The sequence below is a fragment of the Hemicordylus capensis genome, chromosome 2, assembly GCF_027244095.1.
Source record: "Hemicordylus capensis ecotype Gifberg chromosome 2, rHemCap1.1.pri, whole genome shotgun sequence".
NCBI classification, from domain to species: Eukaryota; Metazoa; Chordata; class Lepidosauria; order Squamata; family Cordylidae; genus Hemicordylus; species Hemicordylus capensis.
The window spans coordinates 360,090,084-360,113,938 of NC_069658.1; the positions used below are offsets into that span (position 1 = coordinate 360,090,084).

Consider the following 23,855-nt stretch of genomic DNA (forward strand, 5'->3'; position numbering starts at 1 on the left):
TGTGTGAATGACCTCCATGTGTGATTTTTAAAAACTCAAACACTGTCAAAACTGTCTGCCATAAACAACATATAATATTGATTCATCACAAGGGGAAAACCTATAGCAAGGCCTGTTCTACACACACACACACACACACACGCACACACACACACACACCCTCAAATCTTTAACTAAAAATCCAAGGCAATTTTCAAAAGATCAGTCCATTGTATTACATTAACAAGTACTTCTGCTCTTCTCCTACTCTTTAACTACTTTTTGTTTCAGAAGAAAGTCAAATAAATCCAACCCAGTGGCTCTGTTAGGTATGGGGATATTCTAATGTACCCATACAGCTCTATGCAAGTCGATTCTCCATTCATTTAAATGTCACACAAGACTATGCACAAACTCCAACACTGAAGCAAATGAAGTAGTTCCCCTTGCAGGGAGCATTATATTCACTCTGGAGCCTAAGAATTTTGGATAAAGGCAAATGTGTTTATGTTCTAGACAGGCTAGTCCAAGTTAACGGTAAACAAACATTCTAAAGTGAAAGGTTCCTAGGAAAGTTGAATCATTGTTTGAATGATTAATGGGAAGCTGTGAAATCCTTCCTTCTGATCTTTACTTCACTCAAGGTTATTCTGAACCTACAGTTAACAGAGAAACTTTCCAGTCTCTGTGTTCTCTCCCCTTTTGAAATGTCTGCTATGTCAGGCATGAACAGCCCATCCTTGGAAGAGTCTTCTGTTGTGAGGTGCCATAGTAGAAAAGGCCCTGCACTATACCTAGATTAATCTTACTTTCTAGCTAAATGGAATTTAAAGCAAGGCCTTACATGAAAGGTCTTAAACCAGTTGCAAGGAACGTAAGGAAATACTAAGGTATCCAGAGTCCTATTCCAATTTTTTTATTTATTTACATATTTTTATACCGCCCAAAACTTATGTCTCCGGGCGGTTTACAACAGATAAAAACAACATTAAAACATTAGTTTAAAAGTTATGTTACAACACCACAGAGAGGCTATTCACACAAGCAGCCCAACCCAGGCTAGGACAAACCAGCCTGAGTTGGGCTACCCGTGTGGAGTGCTGGGACTGCTCCCAATCCTGGCGCTTCTGCCCCTGCTAGCCTGACATTTTGACCCAGCCCTTATCCTGGATTAGAGGCCGCAGCCTGAGCGCACACAGTCAGGTGCCTAGAGCATCCTATTCACTGGGGAATCCCCCAATGGGGGCAGGGTTCCCTCTATGGCATGCACACATGTGGGTGTTCACAGGTTTTTGGATATCCGCTAATTTTAGATCCCACTCAGGTTGAATCAGGAAGGCCCCACTCTGACTGCATGTGCACACACACTGCCTTGATACTGCTGCCCAGAACAAAACTCATTCTGCACATAGATGAAAAACATTAGAGAGAACACTGAGTGCAAGCCATGGAGAGTAGTCAGCAGGCTGGAGGAATCACACTTATTTCGTGTCAGGAAAAAGTATAAACTCACAAATATTTGGTTAATTTCTCAATTCCATTCAGCCTCAAATCCCTGCTGCCATGGGCTCCATGGTTGGTTTTCAGTACAATCCACCATACCAATTATGTAAGTGGATTCAAGAGAGATTTGTTTTATTTTAAATACAGAAGAAAGGTATGATTGCTAGTCTTCAAAGCACTCCCAAGAGTGGTAGATATTAAAAAGGAATTCCCTGCAATAGCTACCCCACCTCACTTCACTTCTCGTAACATCTCCTATGACAAGGCTAACTAATCTTCCATGGTACTGCTGGGCAGATAAACAAACAGACTCCAGATCATAATTGCTGAGCAGCAATCAGGTGAAAGGTTTAAAAACAAACACCAAACTGTTCCTATTCTGAGATATCTCCTTCCTCACTAACATGTACACTGTCATCTATAACTGATATGTTATAGTTTTGCTGCTATGCCTTGTTCTAGATCTCAAAGCACTGAAGTGCTCTTGCACTCATATAAAAATGCAAAACACACATTTGAAGAAGGCATATGTTTATGCAGATTAAGAGTGATTTCCCTTTTTTAAAAAAACAACCACGAAGTTTTGTCCCCATATTGAATAAAGTATGCAAAGCACCTTGTTGTATAGAATTCCTACCTCAACCTACTTCTGCAATTACTATTAGAAGACACATGCGTCTTAATGTGTGTGTGTGTGTGTGTGTGTGTATATATATATATATATATATATATATATATATATATATACACACACACACACACACACACACACACACACACACACACACACACCTAATGTGTAAAGGGTTATATATGTACATTTCAGATAGCAGAACTACCTCCAAGGTAGCCTTGGAGGTAGTACAACCTTGGAGGCCTTCAGGAGAGCCTTAAATACCCATCTTTTTAGCCTGGATTTTAATGATATCTAGTTTTAGTTTGAATCTGGTTTAAATGTGTGTTTTTATTTTAATTGCTTTATTATGTTATTGATTTAAATTTAAACTGTCCTGAGCCACTTTAGGAAGGGAGGTATATAAATTGAATACCTCCAGACTGAGGCAATCCTAAGAAGTACAAACTTAATTAATACTAGCGATTTATTCAGCAAAATATAACCAGCATGTCTAATTCAGCATGTCAATTAGAGACACCAGGTTTTGCAAAATCTGAAAGAAAGCAAAACAATAATTATAGGAAGAAAGGAATGTTAGTTACATTAACGGGAACTAAGTTTTCAACTCAATGGATCAAAGGGAACAAAATATGATCTTAAACAACTTACATAATTATGGAAAAGAGCAACGACAAATGTCTCTGGTAGGGATGTGCAATCAATCAATCGATTGATTGATTGGTAGGGATGTAAATGAAACGGGTTTTTCATTTTGTTTCAAACTCAAAACAAAACACAAATGGCTAAAACGTTTCATCGAAACAGTAGTTGAACCGGTTGTTCCAACAAAATAAAACTTAAAACATTTTAGTGTTTTGGCCATAAGGAACAATGGGGAAACTAGAAACACCCCATTGTTCCCCATGGGTAGCTCCTAGGAGCACCAAAGTGGGTTGTGTGGTGAGGCATGATGACTGCTACCGACCACCCAACCCACATAATAAATGGACAAGCAGGCAATTTTGAACAATTTTTCCACTCTTCCACAAAACCCCCATAAGATCCTAGGGGGGAGTGAGAGAAAGGTTAAAGACTTGTTAAAAATCACCCACTTGTCCATTTCTTCTGTGGGCTGGGTGGTAAAAGCACCCATCATGTCCTACTACCCAGCCCACTTTGGTGCCCCTAGGAGCACCATTATTCCATGGGGAATATGTTTCTAGTTTCCCCATTGTTCCCTATGGCTGGAACAAGCTGCACTCAGAGCGCACACAAGTTTTGCATTGCAATTTGTAGTTCATTTTGAAACCCTGCCTTGAAAAACACTGCAGAAGCTCACAGTAAAAGGGAACCTGTCCCTCCCAACACAGAACACACATTTCAAACAAGGTACAAAAATGGTCAAGAAAGGATCACTGACCCAGAATCCACTGCCAGCCACAGTGCCTGCGCTGCAGTAACATTATTGGTATAAGTTGCTCTCTCACACACAATTGTGACTCCTTACTTCCTAGCACTGCAACATCTGCCCCTTTACTTAGCAGCGATCTAGTTGCTCAGCTAGAGCAACTTCAGCCACGTTTTGGCTGACTACACCTTGCAATGCAGATTGCAGAGCAGACCAGAGCAATGAGTGAAGCACAAGTTAGTTTCAAGGCCAGACATAGAGCTCATTGCAGCAATCACCAAGAAATATTACATACACACACAGCGCTGCCACTCTCCATTTCTCACCACAACACTATCTCACAAACAAAACAAACCACAACTCAAAGAAGGCAGGCACCCAAGTTCTGCCTTTGTTAATCTGCGATCCAGCAAAACCAGATCATTATAGCAGCAATAGTACAGCATATTACCTATAAAGCCCTAAATAGCTTGGGCCCTGGGTATTTAAGAGAATGTCTTCTTTGCTATGAACCACACCGCCCACTGAGATCATCTGCAGAGGTTCGTCTGCCATTGCCACCTGCTCATCTGGTGGCTACTCGAGGAAAGGCCTTCGCCATTGCTGCCCCAAGGCTTTGGAACACACTTCCTGCTGAAATAAGAGCCTCCTGATCTCTTACAACTTTTAAAAGGGCAGTCAAGATGCATTTGTTCACCCAGGCGTTTAATTTGATACTGTTTTAATTGTGTTTTAATAGTTTTAACTTTTTAATTTTAATTGTTGAAATGTTTTAATCTTTTATTGGCTGTTTTTATTGTTTGGTAAACTGCCCAGAGAACTTGCGTTATGGGCAGTACAGAAATGTATTAAATAAATAAATAAATAATAATAAATAAAATATTATACTCGGTGCCGAGAAAGCCTTCCTTGATTCCTTCTTCCTCTCCTGATCTATACTCTTCAGGAGAGGCACACTATAAGGGCTCTCTCTGCCTCCCAGTCCCTTTGAATACATTTTGAAACTGCTTCCTTTTATGTTTCTCCCCCCCCCCACCCAGATAATGGGAGCACAGTTGCCCATGACAACACTTGATTTGTATAAGAAGCCAACCAAGAAGCAAGGAGATCACAAACCAATCAGAAGCCAGTGCCAGAAAACCAATTAGCAAGAGGAAAACAGGCCTCCAAAATGGTGTTCGAAACTATGAACAGTTCTTCTCAAAACAATGAGTGGTTTCTAGTCAAAACGAGATTGTTTTGTTCCAAGCTTGAAACAGAACCTTTATTTAAAGGGTGCTTTGTTTTGAGCTAGAAAATCTCGAAAGTCTTATTTTGAGTGGAAACATTTTGCACATCCCTAGTCTCTGGACTCCATACATGCAAAAGCTTGTGGAGTTTGCAGTGTGGGAGGGATAACCAGTTATTACTTATTCAACACATCTTTAGGTTCCTAAGTTTATGTAATAATAATAATAAAAATAATAATAATAATAATAAAGGCATGACCCAACTACACTGCAGAGTATCTCAATAAGGCTCAAAACTGCCAAGTTTACCCCTCCCACTGCCTGCACATGGGCAACTTCATTACTGGGCATGGAGGGTCTGTGTGCTGCTCTCAGAAACCCATCCTGTCCTCCCTCTCTGTCAGCTAGTAGTTAACTGGTCTTCTTTTAAAAAAGAAATATGCCCAGCACATTCAGAGGCAATTTTGAGTTCATGTTGCCGTCACCAGAATATTAAGGGGAAAACATTTTAATTGTTTTGCTATGGATGTGAAAATTTGCTATGGTTAATTGTTGCTAATGACCCTAGTTGTTCCATCTACATAGTATGCACCAGATCATGAAGAAAAGTCCCAGTTTAGAAGACTTGCATTTTTAATCATTTCTGCTTGGCCCTTGTGCCAGCCACATTCACCATTTGAATAAGAAAGAGGAAGGTTGGCACCAGCTCTTAGCCATTAGCTGGGAAGCAAAATAGGAGGGGAGGAGATGAAATGACATCATGTCTATTTTGGCACAGAAGGTTCTGGGTGCATTCAGATGTAAGAGGAACTGAAGAGGAAACCAAAGCACTTATCAGGAAATGGGCCTGACTAATGCAAAGGCTTTTACATGCTTACCGAGAGCTCTCAGACTATTACAATAAACACACTGTTCATCCTGCCAAAGCTCATTTGTGCTTCCCCACACCCAAGCACATCTTCCTGCCAGTCCAGGGTCAGGCTGCATTATTAGCCACTGTTAACCTGTGATAATTTTTATCTGCAAAGTACAGATGATACCGGAGGAAATTACAGTCATGAAGTAACAGAAAGAGCACCAAGAATCCAAATTCTTCTTGGGTTCTCTTTTGGGATTCTGGACCCTTCTCTTTTAGATTCTCCAAGTGTGAAGATGCTTCTTTGTCACTATGGGAAACTTAACTGCTTGTGAATTCTCACACCAAAGATATTCTGTGTCAGTTGTTCCTATAGGAAGATATACAATATCTTCCAACCACACAAGCAAGATGGTATGGTTTTAAGAAAACTTCTCAACAAAATTTTATAAATCAGTTTTAATTTAGAACAGGGGTGTTTTTTCTGAAGTTTCAGTATAAACCTCCCTTTAAAACTTAAGTTTTAAAAGAAATTTTAATTTATTATAAACAAGTTGAAACCCCCCCCCACACACACATAATTCCTTAAAACTGAATCCATAAATCTTTATTAAACTGAGCGAAAGCCTACACTACTATATAAAAACATATAAACCAAAGACAACAATATATGACTTTGAAGACCACCACTGTGAGTACTGCCTGGGCAGGTCATGAATAATCTAGTTATTTCTGTGCAAACTGAACATTTTTAGATTGGATGTTTATTCTTCGCATCCTGAAAAAACACTGTTCTGCCCAGTAATTCCCAGTAATTCTGAAAAGCTCTGGGGTACTTAATTGTCACATAAATGATCTTGCTTAGTGTCTTTATATGTTTAGAGAGAGTGCTGGATAGAAACTCTTGATTTCATAATTGCTCCCCTGTTCCTAAATGGATATAAATCTGTACAAAAGCCATGTGGGCTATATAACCAGAGGCTTTGGATTTTCTTCCTAGGTGGTATAAATGTTCTATTTAGTCGCAAGAGGAATGTTTTGTTTAACTGTTATACCAGCCAATTAGTACATATCTTATTCAGGAAACACAGAATTTTGGAGGTTTTGATTTAGAGCAATTTACCCCACTCCAGACTATTGTTCCTGGTAGAAAGCATATTGATGGTTATGCACCTCTGCTCTCTATGAAAGCAGTTATTAGGAGCAGGGTAGGTTGATCTAAATCATCAAAATCAGATTTTCTATTACATATATTTTCTAAACAAGCAGGAAACATGCCATTGGGAGCCATACACCTCCAATAACTTGTCTCCAGACCAAGTCAATGAGGTCATTCACATGACTGGGTGGGCAGGGGGAAGGCTTCGCTTCACTCCCCTCCACTCAGACTACTGACAAACTGTTGGTGGGAGTGACATCTGTGCCAGTGTTCTCTCTAAGGCGTGCGCATGTGCACGTGCTCACAAGTTTTTGAATGCCTGCTCAGTTAATTTTAGATCCTGCTCAGGCTGAATCAAGAAAGCCCTATTCTGAATGCACATGCGCCCCCACTGCCTTGATACTGCCGCCCAGAACCAAACTGATTCTGCACACAGATGAAAAAAATCGGGCCAGATCCCAGCAGTTCTCACGTGCAGCCTAACCCAGACTGGGCTTCCATAGCCTGTGTTAGGCTGCACATGAGAACAGCCTCTGACTATGAATCCCAATGAACGTACTGGTTCCTGAATCAAGCACTCCGGCCTGGTTCTCATGATCAGATGTAAATGAGAAGAGCAGACAGCTGTGATTCAGGAGCTATGCATGCTCCCAATAACAGATCATTTTGGTTGACGGACTGGGAATCATGTGCAAGAGCAATCCCGGTCGGTTGGCAGGGGCAGCTGAAATTGGTGATCTGAGATTTGATTTAGGGTGGAAGAGGTCAGCTGCCCACACTGACTGAATAGGATGGTTTCCAGTGTTCACTCTAACAGGGATTCCCAGATGTTTTTGACTACAACTCCCAGAATCCCCAAGCAAAAGTCATTATAGATGGGGATTTTAGGAGTTGTTGTCAACAACATCTGGGAATCCCTGTTAGAGGGAATACTGATTGCTTTTCACACACGCTCACCTCCCAGTCCTCTGCCCAATATTTCTGCCAACCACACAATCCATTATCAGGAGTGTACATGGCTCCTGAATCTTGACTGGCTGCTCCTCCCACTTACGGCTGATCATGAAAACCAGCCCTCCCCTTTTCCTAGAACTAAAAACATAGTGTGAACAGAACCCAGAAAATTAGTACAAAAACCAAATGTTTTTGTTATGTCTGGTAGGTAAAGAAGAATCAATGAGAAAACCCCTCTTCCCCAACTCAATGATAACTACATAAGCAGGGCTTAGCTGCTTTAACTGCTATGTTTAAAATATTACTGTTAAAAACTACAATTCAGTTTTGGTTAGGTAAATGTGACATATCCTTGTTATTTATTTGACCTTACAGGTATGTGTTTAAGGAAATGGCAGAACATGTGTTTCCTACCACGTCCTTATACCCAGGAGAGATATACAACAAAAACCCAGAGGTGACACAAAATGCAGAAGCAAAATGAAGAAAGATCCACGTTGCAAAAAAAAAAAGAAGGAGGAAAAAAAAGGAAGAACGGAAATGAAGGGGGGGGGCAGTTGGCTGTCATTTTTCCAGCTCATATTACTCTTGAAAGACTTAGTTCGATTGTCAGGAGTTTCATCCATATCCAAAGATCTAAGAGAAATATCTGAACTACCTCTTGCATAGGTCTGGACAGCAGATGGACATGGAGCAAAAGTGCTAGAACAGCTCCATAGTTTGTGTTTTTTGCCTCACACTTTTTAAATTTTATTTTATTTATAAACTACCCCATCCAAAGGCTCTGGGCGGTGTTTTATCCATCTTCAAACACATTATGCTTTTTAAAACAATCCATCTTCAAACACAGGTGCAACTTCCAGGAGCACACACTTCTTTCAAAGCAATGAATAAGCAGCCAATGAGAACATTTAGAGTGACAAAAACATTTGTATAGACACTATTGTTTACATATATACATTTATACTTCTGATCTGACTTGGCAAAAGCACTTGCAGTTTCACACACTTGCTCTGAACATTGCAGAGTTGTCCAGCTAATGATTTAAAGGCATATGATGGGAATTCTGTTGGACCTACGCAATTTTGGCTTAGTTGTATGCTAGCTGGATGGGACACTGCCTGGGAACCATATGGAAACAACTCCGTGCTCCCCAGAGGAAAAGCAGGATATATATATAAACAAAGGTGTGCATGCCACTATTACTTATCTATTGTTGCTTTTCTTCCAATTTGGATGGATTTATTTAAAGACTGCCCTGTTTGTCTTCAATTCCTGCTCCTCTGCAGCACTTGGCAGATCACGTGATCTGCAGAAAGAACTAGGCACATGCTTCAGGATTCAGGTCAAAAAAAGGAAAAAGCTATCTGCAGTCAGAGAGATAGTACTTTCCTTGTTTGCAGTCTACAAGGCACAGTTGAGCATTGCTTGGAGGCAGACCAGAGTTTTAAATGCCATTCCTCTTACTGAAAGAAAGATTACAAAGGTATTGCAATGTCAACAATGTCACTGTTGCGGAAGAGAGGTTCTGTTCTATCCCTTTCTTCTTATGCAGAAAATCAAGATACCACCAGCCCTGGAAATTCTTGTACCTCCAGACAAGAACAGAAAATGTTGCTATATACAGTAACCAAGGTGGCTCAGGCACATTTCACAAGTCATCCTAGCAGTAGGGGTGTGCATGAACCGGTTCGGCAGTCTATTCACAGACTGCTGAACCGGTTTGAAAAACTGGCGTTTGAGCCAGTTTGGAGGCGGGAAGGGGCTTGCTTTAAGGTGCGGGAGGGTGTCCTTACCTCCTCTGCCGCGTTTCCCCCGGCAGTGCTGCTGTCAAAATCGCTGGCGTGGGGCGACTGTATACCCTCTTGCCATCTTGGTCAGAATAATAGCGCAAGTGGCCAGCGTGTGTGCATAACATGTGCATGCACACTGGCCACTTCCAGTATTATGCTGACTGGGATGGCAAGAGGGTATACAGCCGGCTCATGCCAGTGATTTTAGCCAGCGCCAGCAGGGGAAACATGGCAGGGGAGGTAAGGACACCCTCCCAGGGGTGCACAGAACCGGTTCCATGCATATCCCTATCTAGCGGTGTGGTTGCTACTGGAAACCTCTTTGTCTTTCTGCTGACTTCGTGCATCCCATAGATATTCCCCAACCCCCACATCCAGGAGAATTTATTGTGAAAATAGGTAGTTCCCATCCCTAAAAGCAAAAGCACAGTTCATGTATCTGAACAAGTGGCTTTACTTCTAGGCTTTCCTATATCTATCAACGCGGGAGATGACAACTTTATTCTGAAAACCTCTGGAAAAAAGAGGAAAACTGACGACGTTTCTTTTCCGACATCATTTCCAAGGCACACCAACCAACTTGAGTGTGGTCACTGTACTGGGTAACATTTGCCCTTGAAAAAGAAAAGAGAAGAGAAGAGGACTGTTCTCATGATTTAATTCCTGAACTGACTGGCTAACATCCAAACTAATGAAGTGCTACCACTGGAGCAGCAACACTCCTCCCTTGTAGAACATGCACAGCATTATCGGCACCAGCACTTTGTTAGTCTGAATGTCAGGCACTCTCTTCTGATCAAGCCACAGGCTTATCTAAGTTCATGTCTTTTGCATGTCTTACTTGTCCCATGCTTTTACTTCTCAACCCAAGGCTTCTCTAATCTAGTCTCCCACTTCATCTGCTGGTGCAAACATCATGGTTTGACAATAACACTGATGGCGAACACCAATATATTTTCAACAACTCATTCTATTCAACCCATATTAACATCTTCTTGATTATAGGTGCCTAGACAGAGTAGACTTCCAAGAAACATGTAGTCACAGTCAACATGGCAGCATCCACTGAACACTTGTGCAGGATAGCTGCTGCTCAAGGGCACTAGAAGACAACCTACTATTTCTTTTTCATCAGCTGCTTTTCAAAAGTACCTAAGATTAAAAGCTGCAGATATGGGGGGGCATTGTGCATTTGTGTGACTGAAACATAACAAACAGTATTATCTTGCAAGATTTTGGCCCTTCCCAGTTATCATAGGCACTGTTAGGTTTGGCTTCAGGCAATCCCACACATACACAGCCAGATAATACTGCTTGTAGAAGCCTACATTGCTTTTATCCCAGCAGTGGATTTATTATCAGCTATGGTAACAAGGACACGTTGGTCAGTGAGACAAAGCTAATCATTGCTCTTATTATACCTCTGAGTGGATTAAAAAAAACAACACTCTGGTATACTCTGCAGCACTTAAATCCACACCATTCAACCTGTGAGAAAACTATAGGTTATGCTATCTGCAAGTTGTGGCCAGATAAATTCTGAGTCTACCTTTCCCCCCATCCCTGAAAATTATGTCTTGTACTTTTGGTTGCATGATAAAATGCACATAGAGAATAAGCAGAACTTCTTGGGAAGACACACCCTTCAAACTGCAGGTGACAGGATTCCATTTTGGTGGGGGGGGGGGATCCATGCATATCTAGAAAATAATTCCTAGAGAATGTGCCCTCACGTTTTGTAAGGGTTGCCCCAAATACTGAGCAAGGAATCTTACCGCAGCAGTGCAGCCCTTCAAACTGCTGTAGTGTAGGTCATAACATTATACACAACTACCAAATACTGTGGCATAGGCCAAGGTTTTACAAGCTGTTTCTCAGCTATATCATCTTCAAATTCCCTTTTAAAATACAAATTTTAAGAGAGAACAGCTGAAAAGAGGAAGGCTGAAAATTCCCAAAAAGCACAAGATCGCCTTGAAAGAATATATATTTCCAAAGCAAAGGAGACCATGCAGTAGGTCACTAAGTGTCTTAATACTGCTGGACTTCTCACTAACTCAAAGAAAGGAGAGCCTATGCTGAACACCAAGGTAGGTGTGGCCTCTCTATACAGAGCCTCAGAGAGGCAAAAACTGCTGCAATCAGGTGCAGCAGCACAAAAGAAAACAATATCATGGGATTTAGCTAATGTAGGTCACACCTTGTAGTTCAAGGGAGAAGAAAATGCACCATCCTCACTCAACTGCTCCATTGTATTATGCTGCATACATACTTACCTAGTGCAGTAGCAGCTTTGATTGAAAAGCATGAAAGAACTGGTTTAAAATAATACAAAGATTAATTCTCAAGTGGATTATTTTGCTGCATTAAAGACATATTATTCAGTCACATTCAAAGGTGGTTCTTCACAAAGCTGAGTGTGTGATAAAATGTCCATATTTATGCCTTTCAGGTAATTAGTCCCTGTGCCCCTTAGTGTACAGTATTGCACCTTCAGGAAGAGATCTGATCAAATCAAGGTTCTAGAAGAGTGCCATTTTTCCAGGGTGGGTGATTGGGAATAAGAAGGCAGCTGTGGTTAAGATTAGGTTAACTGTCTTATTTTAGCTCACATGTGGAAAAGTGTACCTCACACACTATACAATAATTCCATAAGCATCAATTTGGTTTTTAAAATAACCATTTTAAATCCAAATTATTGCTAAGCTGAGCAATGAGCAAGCAAAAACAAAAAACAAAAAAAAAAAAACCCCACCAAAAAAGTCAGTGTAAATTCCCAACCACAGCAAAGAAAGAGTCCTCTTAGGAAATTAAGCAGGTACATTTAGAAGACAGGGCTGCTGCCAAGCTTCTCCCTTTTTGCCTGCATGTGTGTGCATGGTTTGCTTCCTTTGTTTGCCTCAAAGATGGAGTAGCCACCCGTCCCCCCAATGCATACCCTATCCCACAAAAGATTTCATTAAAATGCATTGGAGACAAAGCACAGCTGCACTCCGTGGATCTGAAGCCAGCAACAATAAACCCCAGCCTATTAAAGACCAAGGGGGTATCCACTGCAAGGCGTTTCGTTGCATCAACAATAAATCAGGGTGGAGTATGAAGCCACTGGAAATGGATCTGCAGGGCAAAGATAGATGCAAAAGCTGCTATTATTAGGAGCATTTCACCCCATGCTCTTCGTCAGAACATTTCCCTTCATGTTCTAACAAATACACAGAGAAAACATTCCTTACAATAGTTTGTAAATCAAAGCTTTCACTTTTATAAAGGAACCAATTCCTCTTTTTCCTGCGCCAGTCAAAGCACATGACGCACCCAAATATGCAACAAACTGTGCAGCAGACAACTTGGGCGTCCCTATTTTTTGTTTTTAAAAAGTGGTAGCAGAACAAAAAATAAAATCAAAATAAGGGATAGAAAACAATCTAGTTTAAAAACCAGCCTGACTCAGATCAGCTCCTCCCAAAATGAGAGGATCTGTTGAAATCAAGGCAAAAAGTGCACAAACAGCCTGAACTGGGCAAGGAGGAAGGACACCCACTACAGGTTTGCAAAACAGAAGGTCACTAAATTCCCACTATACCCAACAGACAAAAACAGAGGCAGAGGTAGGAGAGAAGAGTTGGTTGCAACAGTTTGGGAAACAAAGATATTGGACTAATCTCACTGCTTTGCAAAAGCACAAAGGCTGTCTAAGAGGCAAGTCAACAGCATGAGACAACAAAGATCCTTGCAAACATCAACTGCACAGATTACAAAAGTCCAAGATTTGCTCACTCGGGGCCATTCCTGCATGTACTCCCTTCCCTTTTTTGTAAGCTCTCTGGCTATTTAGTAACCCTATTAAAACAGACAGATGTCCCTGAAGCAAGTCTGCATTGGCTTTCTTTTTACAAAACAGAGTAGTACCTGGAGTGCAGTAAATCAGGACAAAACAAAGAAGATCCATAAATAAGGCAAGCACTAAAGAAGGGGTGGGTAGGAAGAAGAGGTTAATCCACTCACCGTTATCCTGGGGATGTTCTTCTTGCCCTGGTAACCGGACATGATGTGCGGCTGTTGCTGCAGGAGCAGAGCCGGCTCCTACCCTCCAACCTGGGAGCAGCACCAGCTTGCAAAGAAGATCAAGATCAGGTGGAACAATTGGTGCTTGCTTCCTTCCCCCCTTCTACTCCCCCCTTTTCCCTCTCTCTGTGTGTCTCCCCCCCCCGCTTCTGTCTTTCCCCCTACCCGTTTCACACAATAGTAAATCCTCTCACTCCCTCCTCTCTTTACCAATGACAGCTGGGACCCTGTAAGACAAGAATGGCTGATGAGACGACTCCTCCCTTCTCCTTCTTCCCAGTCTCTCTTTCTCTGTGTATTGATTTCTCCCTCTGCTCCCTTCATCTGCCTCACCCACTCTATGCTGCCGTCACTGTAATAAGGCGCAAGGGCCACTAGAGGGTGGCAGTAGAGAAACTCTATCCATCAGCTTTACAAAGGGGACTGGGCAGGGACCGTGAGCCCTTTCCCAGGGATATCGCGACGCCGGCTACTGCAGAAGCTAGGCTAGAGGCAAGAACAGACAATGCAAGGGAGCCATTAAATTGGAGCAAACTTCCAAGAATCTTTAACAGCAAACATGAGATATCACTTTAGGAAAGTCTCCATAGGCACATCGTGGGGAGTGTCTTGAGAAATTCCATCCCTTTGTGTGAGAATAGCCTTTTAGCTCATTTCCTGTGTAAAGCAGATCCATTTTTTAAAAAAAAACCTGTGCACACGCTGGAAGAATTGCAGTCAATCTGGCATGTGGTAAAACATAATAAAAGCACTACAACGCAATACTCCGCGTTAATCCAGTCCCTTGGGCTCTCAACACTTTATCTTCTTTGTATGAAGATCTCCATTTCCTCCCTAAATGTTTTTCTAGTCCTCATGGTTGCAGAAGCAAGCTTGAAAACCTAATCCCATTTAAACCCTATTTCACTGAAAAGAGGCTCCCTAAGGAATTTGTAGAATCTCTCTCTGTGTGTGTGTGTGTGTTTTAAATATTGTATTTGTCAGGAAAACACATTCTCGAGGGAGGAGGGGAATGAAAAGATGAAGTTTGGAGTTCCAAGGTATTCTTCATTTCAGAACCAAACAACTCTATTCTTTAGAAAGCCGTACTTAGATACTTAGAAAAGATCTGGGGATGGTTTTTCCTTTAGGGTTTCCTTGTTTTGGCAATCCCAACCTTTTAGGGCTGGTTGCTGAGAACAGTGCTTCCCCCCGCCAAACAAATAAAAAATACTATGCACAAACCTGAAGTCTATAAAAATGAATTTATACACTCCAAGCTGGGAAGCACAGAGTAAGCAAAAATGAAAAATTCCTCATGAAGAATATCTAATTTCTTTGTTCTAAAGAGTGTTACAGTGTGGTTAGTGGGACTAAGATTAATGTGGTTTGTAGATCATACTGTGTTTCATCCCTGATGTGCAATAATCTCCTAGGGGTGTACAAGCTGGCTCGGTTCGAGTTAGGCTCGACGTCGAGCTGACGCAGCTCAACAGGTCTGAAGTCCTACCTGTTCAAGCTGAACCAGGTCAGCTCAGAGCTATACTGGTAAAAGGGAATCCAGTGAGGATTCCCTTCACTAGTATAGGCAGGGGCAGGGGGGTTTGTGATGTATAGAAGGGTGGGAGGGGAGTAAAAATGTACTTACAAGTATGAACCGTGACTGCGGCGTGGGGGTGGGCAGAGGCTTCCCCACCTCCAACGGCCTCCCCTGAGTAGCCTGGGCTGGTGGTGGCCCGGGCCATCTCTGGGCCTCCACGCATGTGCAGGGGGCATTTTACTGACCTCCATGCACGTGCAGAGGCCATTTTCGTGATCTCTATGGAAGTTGTCTATACTAGGGTGTGTATGCTAACATACAGCAGTCTGGTGCCTAGAGCACCCGACTCTTGGGGGAATCCCCCAATGTACTGCACTGATTGTGTGGTGCATTGTGGGATTCCTGGAAGCCAGGAAGAGTCCCGGCCTTCAAAGATCCACAATGCTCTGTGCCGCGTGGATCGTGTGGGTGCATGGCAGCACACAAAAGGGAAAGTCAACAATCATCGGTGGGGGGCAGAAAGATAAGTCTATCCCTTCCTTTCCCCCCTCTCCCCATATCCTGTTCATGAGTGTGGCTTTTAGATGTGATGAGAGAGTTTTATCACTGGAACTTGTAATATTTCCCTCCCTCTTTTCTTTTTAAAAAACCATGAGGGGGATTTGGATTGGGGCTGCAACATCATCCACTGTTCCCTCTAACAGGGATTCCCAGATGTTGTTCACTACAACTCCCAGCATCTCCAACTGCAGTGGCCTTTGCCTGGGAGTTATGGGAGCTGTAGTCAACAACATCTGGGAATATCTGTTAGAGGGAACAGGAGAGGGGTCTATAGCCACTCCCCCCACTGCTCCCATGACTGTTTTTCAAATGGCGGCGGGGGGGGGGGGCGCCTCACAAAACTCTCACATGCCTAATTTGTCCATGAGAGAGCAACTTCAATCCAAACATGGTCCAAGAGTTAATATTTTTTTTGTTCTCCTCCTCCTCCTCCTCAATCCCTTCCTAGATTTTCCCCACAAGCAGCTTTCACTCCACCCTCAGATTCGCTCTTTTGCATGCATCTCACCTGGAATGCCATGGAAAAGCCAATACAGAACTGCTTAAAGATTAAATGTGAGTCATGAACAATATAGTGTAATGGTTAGACTGTTGGACTAAGAACAGGGGACTAAGTCAGTCCCCCTGACTTAAACTGGTGTGTGTGGGTTTTTTTGCTTTTAAGCCACTGATATGTCACAGATGACACTAATATAAGTATGAGCAAATGGGCCTGCAGCCTCATCTGCAAACCTGGGCTCCATTCTCTCTGAGGCAAACTGGCTCTAAGAAACAGCAGCAAGGAGAGAGAGAGAATCAATAATGGATGAAAAGAGAGGCATGTGCATGACTAGATTGGAAAACCTGTATGACCCCGGTTTGGGTCGCCTACGACCCCTCTCACATGAGCTGTGAATATAGTTTGTATCAGACTGTAAAAAGAAAAATTATTAGAGCGGGATACACACACGGACGGATAGTAGACTAAAAAATAAAATGTGAAGATTTAGTAATCCAATATACATGTTCAGGCTGCATGGATTGGCTGAAAAGTTGAGGGGAGTGTCGGTCAATATGCTCTGTATGCTACCAAGCAACATTTCAATGTTCATTTGTGAAAACCTTTATTTTTCAGATTTACCATGCTAGATTTCAATAGGCTTGCCAAGTCTCAGCTAGACTTATCCCACTTTAAGATTAGCTGTCATCCCCCCTACATTTATCCTCTGTGTGGCACATGCTGCCAACAATCTTTTCTGGGTCTGTTTAATGTCTTTTCTACCCAGTGCCTTGTAAAGATTCCAATCTCCCCCACCCCTCAAGACACTAGCATTAAAGTTAACGCTTCTTCCTTCTGCCAAAAAACACACTGGAAACAATTTTGCATGTTCTGCACCAGCCGTACACTGTTGATGACTTCCTGATGTGTGTGATACAATATACACCTCATCCAGTTTTTGCAATGGTGAGCCAAACTAGAAGTTTAAGATGCTTAATCAGATTCCCCATCTCTTTAATTTCTAACACTTCCTCTAACTTATTCTTATTAACAGCTACTCATAAATCTGACACTGATTTGGCTTCCATATGGAGAAAACAGCTGTTCCTTCTTTTCTTCATCCTTCACTTTTTTCCTTCTAAAACCTTGTTTGTATGTATACATCCATCAGTGTTGCATGTGCCATCTCTGTAGAACCAATCAGGAATGCAGAGAAGCTGCTAAGAGGCCATATAATATTGGCCTATATTGAAAATGTGTATAAACCCTAGGGATCAAGGATAAATTGGGACTTCTGTTAGTGTATCGATCATCCAGCTGACCAACTGAGCAACAGACCTGGTTGCAGAATTGGCATTGGAGTTGCCCAGGTTGTTGTTGGTGGGGGACTTCAATGTTCATTTTGGGGCCAGGTTGTTGGGAGCGGCTCAGGAGTTCATAGAAGCCATGATGACTATGGGCCTATCCCATTTGGTCCCTGGACTGACGCATGATGCTAGTCACATGCTCGATTTGACCTTTTGCTCTGATCAGGGTGGTATTCTGTGGGTGGGGACTCCTGTTATCTTCCCATTGTCATTGACAGACCACTAACTGGTTAAAGTAGGGCTTGCAACCACAACCCATCCCTGCAGGGGTGAAGGACCTATTAGGTTGGTCCACCCTGCTAAATGAGTAAAGCAGCACCTTTTTAAAGTGGTGATTCTCTTTATTTAGCAGGGGGAGAGCAACTGGCCCTATCCATCCCCAGCACAGCATTCCTCCAGTGGCTATTGCTGGTGTCTATATTATGTTTAGTTTTTAGATTGTGAGCCATTTGGGGACAGGGAGCCATTTTATTTATTTATATCTATGTAAACCACTTTGGGAACTTTGGTTGAAAAGCGGTATATAAATAATCATTGTATTCTTATTCTACCCAAGAAGGTTATTGGATCTAATAGGATTCGAAGAAGCCTTGGAAGGGTTTAGAGTTGGCTCTGCTAGTGATTCTCTTGATGCTCTGGTGCAAACATGGAATAATGAACTCACTAGAGTAGTAAACACAATCACTCCTAAGCATCCTCTCCAACCTGCTTCATAATTAGCCCCATGGTATTTGGAAGAACTACAGGGGCTGAAGAAGCAAAGTAGATTACTGGAGTGCAAGTAGAAGACGACTTGGCACAAATCAGACAGATCACAACAAAGAACATATTTGAAGATCAATGCCCTGGCAGTGTAGGCAGTAAAGAAGCAGTTCTTTTCTGCCTGCATTGCTTGCTCAAATTCATGTCCTGCAGAGTTGTATAGGATTGTGAGGGGGGCTAGTTTGTGCCCCCTCCCCCTTGAATTTGAACTTGGAACCATCAGTCACTCACTACAACGCCTTCAATGACTTTTTTATCTCTCGTATTCAGGCCAAACTGGATTCCACAGTTACTGCAGAGTCTACTGTGGAGGTATCCAGCAATTCGTCTTATAGGATTAGATTGGATCACTTTCAGTTTGTGACTCCCAAGGATGTGGATTGTATTATCAGAGAGGTTCTGGTAAATATTATAAATGTTTCTCTGAGGCAGGGCAGGATGCCTCCTTGCCGTAAGGAGGCTTTTATTAGACCTTATTTGAAGAAACCTGCACTGGATCCCTCAGAGATAGCTAATTACAGTTTCTAATCTTCCATGGTTGAGCAAGGTGACTGAGCGGGTTGGTGATATCTCAGCTCCAGGCAGTTTGGGATGATACAGATTTAGACCCATTTCAAACAGGCTTTTGAGCAGGCTGTGGGGGTGAGACTGCCTTGGTTGGCCTGATGGATGATCTCCAACTGGTTATCAACAGAAGAAGTGTGATTCTGCTGATCCTTTTGGATCAGCAAAAGGCGGCTTTCAATACATGACCATTGTATCCTTCTGGGTCGCAGGAGGAAAGTCGGTTTGGGTGGCACTGTTTTACAGTGGTTCCATTCCTACCTCTCTGGTAGATTCCAGATGGTGTCACTTAGAGACTGCTGTTCTGCAAAGTGAGAACTAAAGTATGGAGTTCCACATGGTTCCATATTGTCTTCAATGCTCTTTAACATCTACATGAAACTGCTGGGAGAGATCATCAGGAGGTCTGATGCAGGGTGCTATCAATATGCTGATGAAACCCAGATCTACTTTTCCATATCGAACTCATCAGGAAATGGCATAACTTCCCTAAATGCCTGCCTGGAGGTGGTAATGGGCAGGATGAGGGATAACAAACTCAAGTTGAATCCGAATAAGGTGGAGGTACTGTCTGGCAATCAGGACCCGATATATTTTTCAGATCTACCTGTTCTGGATGGGGTTACACTCCCCTGAAAGATCAGATACAGTATGTAGCTTGGGAGTGCTCCTGGATCCTAAACTCTCTCTGGTTTCTCAGGCTGAGGCAGTGGGCAGGAGTGCTTTTTATCAGCTTCAGCTGATACATCAGGTACACCCATTTCTGGAGGTAAATGACTTTAATTGATACATATTCTGGTAACTTCCAGGCTTGACTACTGTAATGCACTCTATCTGGGGCTGCCTTTGTATGTAGTCTGGAAACTACAACTGGTACAGAATGCAGCAGCCCGACTGGTCTCTGGGACAACCCAAAAGGACCATATAACACCCATTCTGAAAGCACTGCACTGACTGCCGATATGTTTCCAAGAGAAAGATAAAGTGCTGATTATTACCTATAAAGGCATCAATTGTTTGGGCCCAGGGTACTAAAAGGAGCACCTACTTTGTCATGAATCCTGTCACCTATTAAGATCATCTAAAGAGATTCGGTTACAGTTGCAATGTGGTGGAGACTATGCACTGGGTCTTCTTTGTGGCTGCCCCAGGGCTTTGAAATATGTTCCCTGTCAAAATAAAAGCATCTCCATCTCTACTAGTCTTCTTCTTCTTAAGACAAATTATATATTGAAATATATCTTAGGATTCATAATACACAAGACCAAATAAAAGATCTTACAAATTGAGCAAATGCATTTCAATGTCCAAACATCATTATCAATGCTTTATTTCAAGCAGCTGGGAGCACTTGAGATTAAGTACAGTAACTGAAACTGGATAATCAAATCAAGGATAGGAGAAAAGGTGGGAGGGGGAGGAGATAAGTGGCTTTTCAAAAATTAACTCTTTTATTGCCTTTCTCATATCCTCATTAACATAACAAAATTAGCCCCCTTCTCACTCTTAGAGAGCCTCACTTTTCCTTCCTCCCTATTCAATTTCAACTGTCTCAATGCTAACCTCTGATCTTTTGTTAAATTTACCTGTTGATATATCTGTTCCTTTTACAATAATTTATTCTGATACTATTTCATCTGTTACTATAACAATTTGACAATCTATTCCCCCCCACACTAGAAGTGCTCTACTCCTTATCTTCAGAAAGGGTCTTTCCAATCGTTATTGTGCTGTTTCGTCTCCCTCCATCATTATTTCATTCCATTTTAGTTGATTTACTAAATTCTGCAATCCCACTTGTAATTCCATTTTAGTCCAATCCCCAACTTTACATGTCGGAGCAAATGATGGTCCCAGGCTCGAAAGGCTAGAAGCCCAGCAGCGGAAAGGAAGAGATCATCTACTTCCCATTCAGTGCTGCCTGGGTGAGAGCCTGTATGTGTGTGTATGTGCTGTTTGCTCCTTCTGCTGCTACCTGCCTGCTCCTTGCTTCCCCTGTGGCCTGCTGCCCCTGCTGAACATCTGTGGGGAGTGTGTGCAGAACTGGGACCAGGGGTGAGCGACTCAGCAGTTCCTGGTACCATCTGCCCAGCTCTGGGCCTTTTATAGGAATGCTGTCTGTTGCAGCGGACCTACCACCAGCGGAGTCACCACCAAAAGGGCAACACCAAAGGGATTCCCCTTTGGGGGAGCAAGTTCGAGCGAGGGCCAGGCTGCCTGGCCCTGGATTCTTCACGGGTGTGATAGTGATGGGTGGGTATTCTTAATTCAGCTTCTGTTTTAAATTCTGGATGAGTTTATTTTTAATGTACCTGAGTTTATCTGGAGATGGGGAGACAGGGGGCGTATACTAATGATGGAGGCAGCTATTCTGGTGGTGTTGGGGAATAGAAGAAGTAATGTTGGCAGGTCAGCAGGCCATTATAGAGGAAAGGAAATAAGAAGCTTGTGGTTTTCCCTTCTGGCTGTCCTGCCAGCTCTTTGATGGGGAACAATGTGAACCACCCTCAGATCCTCACCTTGCTCCTTTGCAATGCCAGGTCAGTCCAGAATAAACCTGAAGTCATCCATGGTCTGATTCTGGATGAAGGGGCTGACCTGGTATGTATCACAGAGACTTGAGCTGATGCACTTGGACTCAGGCTTGGCGATGGAGTCTCCCAGGCTTGTGATGCTCGGGGACTTCAATGTTCACTTTGGGACCAATTCATCCAGGGTGGCTCAGGAGTTCATAGCAGCCATGACAACTATGGGCCTATCCCAAGTGGTCTCAGGACTGATGCAAGTTGTTGGTCACACGCTTGATCTAGTCTTTCACTCTGAAGAGGATGGTGTTTCGTGGGTGGAGACTCCTGTGCTTTCCCCAGGTTAAGGTTGGACTCACGATCACATCCCACCTCTGCACAGGCAAGGGGCCCATTAAGATGGTCCACCTGAGCTTATTGCATCCAATAGGATTCCGAGAAGCCTTGGAGGGATTTTGTGTTGGCTCTGCCAGTGACCCTGTTGACGCCCTAGTGGAGAATTGGAATAACCAACTCACCAGGGCAGTTGTTCCTCTCCAACCCGCTTTGAAACTGTCCCCTTGGTATACAGAAGAACTGCGGGGACTGAAGCAGTGAGGTAGACGACTAGAGCACAAGTGAAGAAAGACTAGACTCGAATCCGACAGATTATTACATAGTGCGCATTTGAAGATCTATGTTCAGGCGATACATGCAGCAAAGAAGCAATTCTTTTCTGCCCGTATTGCATCCACAAATTCACATCTGGCGGAGTTGTTCAGGGTTGTGAGGGAGCTAGTGCATGTCCCTTCCGCTTGAATCAGTACTTGGAACCAACAATTACTCGCTGCAACATTTTTAATGAGCTTTTTGTGGACAAAATTGCTCATATTCAGAATGACTTAGATTTAAACTCCACAATTGTTACAGTGTCTGATGCTACGATGTCCAACAGCTCCTCTTATGTGGTTACCCTGGATCAGTTTCAGTTTCTGAGGATGTGGACAAGTTGCTTGGAACAGTGCAGCCTACCACATGCCCTCCTGAACCTTGCCCATCATAGCTTATCAGGTAAGGAGGCTGTTGTAGAGGGCCTGGTAGAGATTATAAATGCTTCTCTGAGGGAGGGCAGGATGCCTCCTTGTCTCAAGAAGGCAATCATTAGACCGCTTCTGAAGAAGGCTGCCATGGATCCCTCAAAGTTTAGCAACTACAGGCCTGTCCAAACCTTCTGTAGTTGGGCAAGGTGATTGAGAGGGTGGTGGCCTCCAAGCTTCAGGCAGTCTTGGAGGAAACTGATTATCTAAACCCATTTCAAACTGGCTTTCAGGCGGGCTATGGGTGGAGACTGCCTTGGTGGATGATCTCCAACTAGGAATTGACAGGAGGAGTGTGACTCTGTCGGTCCTTTTGGATCTCTCAGTGGCCTTCAATACTATCGACCATAGTATCCTTCTGGAACATCTGAGGGGATTGAGGGTAGGAGGCACTGACTTGCAGTGGCTCCGATCATGCCTCATGAGCAGTTTCCAGATGGTGTCATTTGGAGACCGTTGTTCTTTAAAATCAGAACTATCGTATGGTGTCCCTCAGAGCTTTATATTGTTTCCAATGTTGTTTAACATCTATATGAACCCACTGGGAGAGATGATCAGGAGATTTGGTGCAGGGTGTTATCAGTATGCTGATGACACCCAAATCTATTTCTCCATGTCAACATCATCGGGAGAGGAGTAACTTCTCTAAATGCCTGCCTGGAGGCGGTGATGGGCTAGATGAAGGAAAACAAACAGACTGAATCCAGATAAGACGGAGGTACTTACTGTGATATAGGAAGATGCTGAAAGGCATCATCTCCTACTGTGCAAGAGGAGCCAATGGCAAACCCCTCCTGTATTCTACCAAAAGAAAACCACAGGGCTCTGCAGGCGCCAGGATTCGAAATCGACTTGATGGCACACTTTATCTTTACATACTGTGCGGAGTCGGAACTCAGGAGATGATTTTGATCTGCAAGTTCTGGATGGGGTCACACTCCCCTGGAAGAAGCAGGTACACAGTCTGGGGGTGCTTATGTATCCAAACCTCTCCCTGGTGTCCCAGGTTAAGGCAGTGGCCAGAGGTGCTTTCTATCAGCTTGGGCTGATACACAAACTGGGTCCATTTCTTGAGATGAACAATCTCAGAACGGTGGTAGATATGCTGGTAGCCTCCAGGCTGGACTACTGCAATGCGCTCTATGTGGGGCTGCCTTTGTATGTAGTCTGGAAACTGTCGTAGCTACAGAATATAGTGGCCAGGTTGGTCTCTCGGTCATCTCGGAGGGACCATATTACTCCTCTGTTGAAAGAGCTACATTGGCTACCAATATGTTTATGGGCAAAATACAAGGTGCTGGTTATGACCTATAAAGCCCTAAACAATTTAGGCCCTGGGTATTTAAAAGAATGTCTTCTTCGCCATGAGCCCCATCGCCCGTTGAGATCTTCTGGGAGAAGTTCGTCTACGGTTGCCACTAACTCATCTGGTGGCTACTCA

General features: G+C 43.1%; 1 protein-coding gene across 4 annotated transcripts in view; it reads right to left on the reverse strand.

Moving 5' to 3' along the window:
* DPYSL3 (dihydropyrimidinase like 3) overlaps positions 1-23,855 on the reverse strand; it is a 104,623-nt gene that overhangs the window by 50,716 nt on the left and 30,052 nt on the right. Inside the window, exons 1-2 of one of the 4 annotated variants that reach the window (XM_053289114.1) lie at positions 13,773-13,885; positions 13,503-13,608 (exon numbers count right to left, since the gene is read on the reverse strand). The exons of 2 other annotated variants lie outside the window; for them this stretch is intronic. In XM_053289114.1, coding sequence (XP_053145089.1) covers positions 13,503-13,544 — 42 coding nt within the window. In that variant the 5' untranslated portion in view covers positions 13,545-13,608; positions 13,773-13,885. Of the gene's footprint in view, positions 1-13,502; positions 13,668-13,772; positions 13,886-23,855 lie in introns of those variants that run through there. One more of the 4 variants, XM_053289113.1, reaches the window with a different exon arrangement.